Source organism: Gavialis gangeticus, unplaced genomic scaffold (genome assembly GCF_001723915.1).
Source record: "Gavialis gangeticus isolate Ggan-Ray unplaced genomic scaffold, GavGan_comp1, whole genome shotgun sequence".
Taxonomy (NCBI): Eukaryota; Metazoa; Chordata; order Crocodylia; family Gavialidae; genus Gavialis; species Gavialis gangeticus.
The window spans coordinates 80,658,940-80,667,701 of NW_017729034.1; the positions used below are offsets into that span (position 1 = coordinate 80,658,940).

The window sequence follows — 8,762 nt, forward strand, 5'->3', positions numbered from 1 at the left end:
CCCAGGCCCCAGCCCCTCAGTGGGTGGGGCAGGGGGTGGTGTGTGTGAGGCACAGAGGGCCCCCAAGCCCTCTTGCAGGCTGGAATTCTGACAGCCTGCAAGGGAAGAGCCACCATTTCCCAAGTTTTTCCCCTTTAAAGGAGTATCCATTTTTAAAGTTTGTTGATCCATTTTTAAAGTCTGTTTGTGACCCTTTCATATATTCTTGTGACCCACTTGGGTCGCCACCCACAGGTTGAGAAATGCTGATCTAGTTCAACACGGTGCTCAAAGCAGGACCAGCCCCAACTAAATTATCCCAGCCAAGGCTTTGCCTACCTGGGGCTTAAAGACTTCCAAGGAAGAAGATTTCACCTTTCTGAGTAGCCTGTTCCAGTGCTTTACTACCCTGCTGGTGAGAAAGTGTTTCCTAATATCTGACCTAAACTTCCCTTGCTGCAACTTGAAACCTTTGTTCCTTGTTCTGTCACCTGCCACTGCTGAGAACAGTCTAGCTTCATCCTCTTTGGAACCCCCCTTCAGGGAGTTGTAGACAGCTATTAAATCCCCTCTCAGTTCTCTATTCTCCAGATTAAAGAAGTCCAGTTCCCTCAGCCTCTCCTCAGAAGTCATATGCCCCAGACCTCTAGCCATTTTTATTGCCCTCCACTGGACTCAATTTGTCCACATCCTTTCCATAGTGGGGGGCCCAAAACTGGACACAGTACTCCAGATGTAGCCTCACCAGTGCTGAATAGAAGGAAATAATCACTTCTCTTGATCTGCTGGCAATGCTCCTAGTAATGCAGCCCAGTATGCCGTTAGTTCTCTTCGCAAATTGTTGGGTCATATTCAGCTTACTGTCCATTGTAACCCCCAGGTCCTTTTCTGCAGAGCTGCTGCTTAGCCAGTTGGTCCATGGCCTGTACCAGTGCATGGAATTGTTCCATCCCAAGTGCAGGACTTTGCACTTCTAACTGAACTTCATAAAATTTTGTTTGGTCCAATCCTCCAATTTGTCTAGGTCTCTCTCTCTGAATCCTACCCCTATCCTCCAGTGTATCTACTAATGCCTCCAGCTTAGTGTCATCCACAAACTTGCCGAGGGTACACTCTATCCCATCTTCCACGTCATTGATAAAGATATTAAACAAAACCATTCCCAGGACCAATCCCTGGGGCACTCCACTTGAAAAACCCTGGGGGACTCCACGATATAAAGAGCCAAAGCAGAACCATGGGCCCAGGTCTGGGCTCTGATTTGGAAGATGGGGCACAGCAGGGGATATCCACATTTTAAAAGAGGCCTGATACCTAGCTAGTCAAAATATCATACAGGAGAGACAGCATACCAGATTAATTAATCTACACATTTACAAAGGATGCAAGAGTGCAGTCTAGTACCGTACTTAAGCCTGCCTAGAAAGCATGGCTGGGTCTTTAGTCTACTGTTTTATTACAGGTGGATCAAGATAAACTGAGAGAGGAATTCAGGAGGCCATGACAGGCAGTCAGCATTTAGATCTTTGGAGCTAAGGACTGAATCTTTGGATTTCAAGTGTAGGGTCAGTATTCTGTTTTGTTGTTTTCATCTTATATCTCTGTCTGAATCTCAACATATAGTTGCTGTTTTCTTATGCTTGTTCTGTTTTTATAATAAATTATTTTGGCTGCTTTCAGACGTTAAACAAACAAAAAATGTAATTTACCGGAAGCAGCAGCACATTAGCTCAACCCTGCTTCATAGCATCTGTATAGAACAGGCGCTCTGGCAGGGCTTTTTGGTGCTTTTATCTAATACTTGATTCAATCAGCTATTACATAAAAACTCCCAATCTATACAGACATTGGACAAGCCAGGTCCAGCTAATGTGATGCCTCTTCTGGGCATGTACTGGGCTAAGCAAGGGGGCATGCAAAGTTTAAAGTAAATCCCCATTTCTATTTTTTTTTTAATGTTTGTAAGCAGCCTTTGTTGTCTCTCTCCCTGCTGGTTGACTGCAGGAGGAGTGACTTTTGGGAAGATGATATTCAAGGCTGACCCTCTCCTTCTCAGTTCACTGAAGACCAGGCAAGCCCCCTCAGTAAAAAAAGAAGTGCTTCACTTTGGGAAGGCTGACTTCTGCGAACTGAGAGAATTGGTCAGTAAGGCAATGAGAAGCCATACCCCCCGCCCTCCAGAAAAGGGAGTATACGAGGAATGGTTATCGCTCAAAAACACAATCCTTGAAGCACAGGGCAAAGCCATCCCATCTCACAAGAAATGCAGTCAACAGGCAAGGAAGCCCCCATGGCTGAACAAGGAACTCTTGGACCTCATTAAGCTCAAAAGAGTAGCCTACACCAGATGGAAAACAGGAAGCACTACCAATGAGGATTAATCTGCAGTCGCCCGCACCTGCAAAGAGTGGTCAAAAAAAGCCAAGGCACATACCAAACTTAGGCTAGCTACAGGGATCAAGGACAACAAAGTCCTTCTTCAGATATGTGGGAAGTAGAAAAAAAAAAACAAGGATAGCATTGGGCCCCTGAGAGACCCAATGGGGCAACTGACATCAGATGCCCAAGGGCCAATCTCCTAAATTACCTTTTTGCATTGGTTTTTCACCCTCCCAGGAGGATCACAGTGTCAGGAATGGCGCAAACCAATTCAGGACTGGGCGACTGATCCAAAAATAGACATGGATAAGGTGAGGGAACACCTTGAGAAACTGGACATTCACAAGTCCACAGGCCCAGATGGAATGCACCCAAGGGTCTTGAAAGAGCTGGCAGACATCACTGCATCCCCCTTGGCAGGGATATTTGAAAAACTGTGACTCTCGGATGAGGTCCCAAATGACTGGAAAACAACCAACGTGGTTCCTATCTACAAGAAAGGGAGGAGGGATGACCACTATAAACCAATCAGTCTGATGTCTGTCCCTGGAAAAATCCCAGAAAAAATTGTTGAGAGATCCATCAACATCAGACTCCGGGAAGGCCAGCTTCTGAATGCCAGCCAACGTGGCTTTGTGACTGGCAGGTCTTGCCTGACCAACCTCATCTCCTTCTATGACCAGGTAACATGTGCCCTGGACAAGGGAGATGATGTGAAGGTCATATATCTGGACTTCAAGAAAGCCTTTGACCTAGTTCCCTATGATGTCCTCATGGTTAAGCTAGGGAACTGTGGCCTTGATCATCATACAGTCCGATGGCTAAGCAACCGGCTACGGGGTTGGACCCAAAGAGTACTAGTTGAAGGGAGGAATTCAACATGGCGCAGGGTTACCACTGGAGTCCCTCAGGGCTCTGTACTTGGGCCAGTACTCTTTAACATCTTCATCAATGATCTGGATTCAGGAGTCAGATGTGAACTAGCCAAATTTGCAGACTATACCAAATTATGGGGGAGGGCAGTCACACCACAAGACAGGCTGGGGATACAGGCCGACTTGGACACACTCTCAAGGTGAGCTGACCAAAACCTGATGGCCTTCAATGCAGAAAAGTACAAGGTGCTGCACCTTGGTAGGAAGAACCCTTAGCATACTTACAGGCTCGGCTACATTCGCTAGCACCAAAACCGAAAGGGAGTTGGGGGTTTTATAGACCACAAGATGAATATGAGCCACCAATGTGATGCTGTGGCTGGCAAAGCTGACCAAACTCTGGCATGCATCCACCGATGAATCTCAAGCAAAACCAGGGAAGTCATCCTCCTGCTTCATTCAGCCTTGGTGAGACCGCAGCTGGAGTACTGCGTCCAGTATTGGGCCCCCCACTTCAGGAAGGATGTGGAGAAGCTTGAGAGAGTCCAGAGGAAAGCCACTCATATGATCGAAGGCCTGGAGGAAAGGCCGTATGAGGAGAACTTGGGACCCTTCAGTCTGGAGAAGAGAAGGCTCAGGGGGGATTTGGTGGCAGACTACAATTTCATAAGAGGGGTACATCAGGACCTGGGAGAACACCTGTTCACCAGAGCTCCGTTAGGGATAAAAAGGTCTAATGGCCATAAACTCCAGGAAGGCCAATTTAGACTAGACATCAGAAAAAAGTTCTTTACAGCACGTGTATCCAGGGTCTGGAACAAACTCTCCCCAGAGGCGGTGCAAGCACCTACTCTGGACTCCTTCAAAAAAAAAGGTGGATTTATTTCTTGCTGGGGTCACTTGATCCCAGCTGACTTCTCGCCTATGGCAGGGGGGTGGGCTCAATCATCTCATGAGATCCCTTCCAGCCCCTAATGTCTATGAAATCTATGAAATTTTCGTAACCCAAAACAGAGGGGTCACTTAGGACTGACAGATTCTTTACTGCAGCCACAGAGTCCAGCATAAGGGTAGAGAAACTAAGGTGCTGGGATAAGGAGCTCTCAGGTCTCCTTGAGGTGAATGGTAGAGCAGTGGGGAGAAACTTGAGGCTTTGGGGGTCTTCTGCCAATGGGTTTGTGACACTTACCTCTTCAGCCAAGTTCTTGTTCATTTCTTGCACCAAATCATAACTTCCTGCCTTCAGGGAAAAAGAGACAACAAACCCAAAAAAGAATATTTAGCATTTAAGGGAATTTTATGCCTATTATGTACACACTGGAACCTAGCTCTGCAAAATAAATCTATCATTGTTAATAGTGAAAGGAGGTTAAAGCAACAATATTTATAAGAAACTGACAGGAAATAATTGTGGGAAATTTATCTTGGTTTGACGTATTCAAACATGTTTAATCTTTGCCCAGTTCTTACAGATAAATTAAGAGTAAACAAGCAGTGAAGTGAACTTGTTTAGTATTTAAGAAAGACACCAGTCTGGTAATACTTGCTGCTATAGTTCTCTCTGCTTCCATAGAATAAGAAAAGCATAGGCAATGACAACAGAAACATATGCTACTCTCTTCCGAAGTGTCATAAATTTATGTTTTTACCTCTAGTGCAGCTACTAATACAGGTGCAAACTACTGTCAAATATTATGATGGGCTTTGAGTTGGGGCCCTCTGGTCTACATCACATCTGGCCTCAACTGGCACTGAAGGGCTAGAATGAGCGGTGCAGGGCTGGTCCATGGGCCAACCCAGAGCATGGAGTCAAGTCATCCCAGCCCCTGCAGCTAGAATTTGGCAGCAACAGCATCAGTTGCTGCAGTAGCTGTCTGTCACTACCAAATTTTCAGTCCTATGGGCCAGATGATGCAGGTCTACGCTCTAGATCCAGCCCACAGAGGTTCCCATGGATCCAGATATTGCCATGGTTCCTGCAATTAATGTTGCCACTGCTTATCACACAGTTAAATTTCCAGACCTGTGGAGAGCCCCACAGGTCAGATGACTAGAGACCTACTGAAATAATGGCATAAGTAGGGTGGTACTGTGGCTCCTTTAATCTTGCAGGTCCCCCCCGCATCCACCCCCACCCCCCGCTGACTGGTGGAGAGGCCCCGCTTGTGCCTCACTCCAGTGGAGAGGCAAAAACTGCTGTTTTAAATATGGTGCCGTTTTTGCCTCCCGCTGATGATTGGCTGAGGGGTCTCACTGTTTACTGCTGACTAGCTTAGAGCCAAAAATGGCATCATGTTTAAAACCGTGTTTTTAGCTTTCTTGCTGTTCAGGAGGGAGCAGCGGGGTCCTCTGCTAATCAGCACCGGGGCAGGGGAAGGTGTGCATGGGGGCGGAAGGGGAGGGAGAAGAGGAGGTCTTCACAGGGGACCATGCAAGATATTAAAGGAGCCACTGCACACACCACTTCCACTGTGAATTCAGTAGGTCCCTACAGATGACACGGCTTCACAGGCCAGATCCAGCCAACAGGCCATATTTTGGTCGCTCCTGAGGTAATCTGTAGTTTTTCAAAGACTAAAGTCTTTTGGTCTTCACAAACACCACCAAAAAGTTCTCTTTACAACAGCATTTTGCTGTTCCTCATCTGGAGCAGATACAAAATAAATGCCTAGAAGCAAATGCCAGTTATCTTAGTGATCCAGCCTCTGTAACTACCTGCATTTTAATAAAGAACAGAGCTTTGCCATCTTATCTACATCTGAATTTCAGGAGATTTTTCAATCATTTTCACAGATTAGAAACATCAAATGAAAGCAGTATTTACGATTCCCAAGAAATCTGTACTGAACTTAACTTTGATCATAAAATTAAACAAAACAATGATTTTAGGTAATCAACTGCTACTAGTCAGTTGTTGTTGTTTTGTTTTTTTAATATAAATCACTACACTCAAAATGAAAGCAGAAAATAACAGGGAAATGAATAAGTCCTGAGAGGTTCTCTCTCACAAAACAATACAGTAGCTTTATTGTTTTTCCCCTTACTTCTACTAATTTAAAAGCATCCCGAATCAAGTTCAGGTTCAAGGTCCTGATAAAAAAATGACTGAAGCCAGTCAGAAGACAAACTTCAGTGTACGTAGAATTTGTGGTTTCCCTTACAGGCAGCCACAGAGTACAGGCACTAGAGGTGTTTCTTGTCTAGAAGTCCAAGCCAACTATGAACGAGACAACAAGGGTGTCTATGCCCAGACAGTGAAAGGTGGTTACATAAGAAACCCAAAGAAAGATCTCTTATGACTTTCTACAGAAATAGACATAATCTAAGCAGTATGCTTATGCATTTCAAACACAGGTGAAAAGGGTCTTTACAGCTTGGCAACAAAATCTGCTATTGATCATCCACAGAGATGTTTAAACATTAGACCGTTCTTCTGCATTTAAAAAAATATCAGCAATACTGTGTGTTTATAAAGCACTTACTATTAGATATAATTTGACATTTAATGGTACACTGACTTAGAAAACATCACTATGAATGCTAATTAAACACTGTTCTGCTTCCCTCCTTATAATACAAATAAATGCAAGATTAGATTCTTGTCCAAAACAAATTTTCTAAGTTTTTAAGTTTCAAAAAGGAAGTACCAAAAAGCAATCCTTTAATTAAATACAACACACACACACTACCTGTAAAATTGCAAGCGTTGGCTTAAGCATAGGGTGTTCTTTCTTCAAGGAGGCCAAGACTTTCTTTGAACTCTGAATGATTCCACTGCAAGATAGAAGTAATATAGCATCAATTTTTCTTAAACGTATCCTTTTTGCTCTATAACCTTTTGGCATTAGTTTTCCAGACTGTTTCAGTATTAGTGCCCACATGACTTAGCATGGAATAAGCCCATCAAAATACCTTCAATTTATAACTGCTTTTTATCATTACCCCAGTCTTTATAGTTTGCCAATCTACTGCTCTTCTACAACAAGGCTTGAGAAGTCCACTTCTCAGCGAACAGCAGAAAACTTCAGGAAACACCACCATCTTTCTGCAGAGATTACTCTCCTAATTAAGAAACTCAGCTCTAGAAACTGGAGCTGGGGATGACACTGCAAATGGAACTGATATCTTTTCGCACGTGCAGGCGATTCCATTACTGGCAATAGCAAGAACAGGTTAAAATTACGGTCACTTTCTCTGCTAGATTATTCAGAATTTCCCAGAAACCTTGGAAGGGAGCTCCCCCCCGCCCATTCTCATATGCCCCTGTCTAGAAATGGCAGCAGACAAGGACTGGAAAGGTAAACACAACCCCCACATCCCCAGTGCAGAAATAAAGGCTAAGTCTTTTGGATTAGATTATCCTCCTTGGAGGTTGCAGGAGAAAAGTAGATCCATGCCCTCACAGCGGACACAAAATAGAGCCAGGGCAGGAGGACAGAGATTTTTCCTATTTCAGAACGGTCCTTTACCCTTTCAGGGGCCCACAGCCAATGCAGGCTGCCGTCCTAGTGGGAATCCTTTCCCCTGACAAAGCATTTGACATTTTAGCATAGGGACAGGAAGCCTTTCAGTTAGGTCATCTAGTCCAGCCCCACACTCCAGGCAGCACTGTCAACCGGGAAGAAGCATTTGCTACGTCTCTCAAGACGACCACTACACAGTTCAGCTTCAAACCAGAGATGCTCAACCTGAGTGGCACAGCCCCTTGGGGTGCCCTGAGATCCTTTCAGGGGTGGTGTGCAATGTTAGCACTGGTAACGCTGTACCTCGGGTGAACCCTCGGGAATCCCTGGCCTTAAAAGCCCTCTGCCCTACGCATGTCCAATCCCCCTTGTATTCTTCTGTCCTCAGAAAGCAAACGCAAATTAAGCGCTGGCTCAGTTCTCCGAGGGTGAAGGCTGAGAGGCACAGGGTCCATTTCCCCTCCAGTCACAGAGAAGCAGGCCTGGAAGTGATCCCTAAAGGTGGCCTAGGCCAGCATTTCTCAACTTGTGGGTCAGATGCAGAAGTGGGTCACATATAGGAAAGGGTTGAGAACAAACTTTCGAAACTCCCCTTTCAAGGAGGAAAACGATGGCTTTTCCCTTGCAGGCTGGCAAAGCTCCAGCCCGTGAGGGGTTGCTTGGGGGAGGGTCTGGGGGCAGAGGGTCAGGAGCAAGCACTGGGTCAGCAACGGCCATCAGCGCGTACAAACTGGTCCTGGTACAAAAAAAGGTTGAGACCCACCGAGTTAGGCCACCTCCCTGTCCCCTACAACCATAATTCAAACTCTACCTTGAGTTCATTGCAAAGCTCTCTTTACAGCCCTGGGTGCCCCTCCAAGGGCTGTCCATCCCCACCCTGCTAGTCTCGGGTATAAAGGGGCTGGCTTAACCCCAGCAGGGCAGACCTGGGGGGCATCAAGAGTGATGTGGCTGCCCCCGCGGGTCCGCCCAGGGGCTGCTGCTAGCGCCGGGCACCGGAGCACAAGGACGGAGGAAGCCCCTGGCGGCTCCCCGAGCGGCACCGGCCCGGGGCAGCAGGGGCCGC

The 8,762-nt window shown here is 46.1% G+C and overlaps 1 protein-coding gene across 1 annotated transcript in view; it reads right to left on the bottom strand.

The window, feature by feature from the left end:
- MTHFD1L (methylenetetrahydrofolate dehydrogenase (NADP+ dependent) 1-like) overlaps positions 1–7,004 on the bottom strand; it is a 327,067-nt gene extending 320,063 nt beyond the window's left edge. Inside the window, exons 1-2 of the mRNA XM_019527514.1 lie at positions 6,923–7,004; positions 4,423–4,473 (exon numbers count right to left, since the gene is read on the bottom strand). Coding sequence (XP_019383059.1) covers positions 4,423–4,473; positions 6,923–6,952 — 81 coding nt within the window. The 5' untranslated portion in view covers positions 6,953–7,004. The remainder of the gene's footprint in view (positions 1–4,422; positions 4,474–6,922) is intronic.
- Between the last annotated feature and the right edge of the window lie 1,758 nt (positions 7,005–8,762).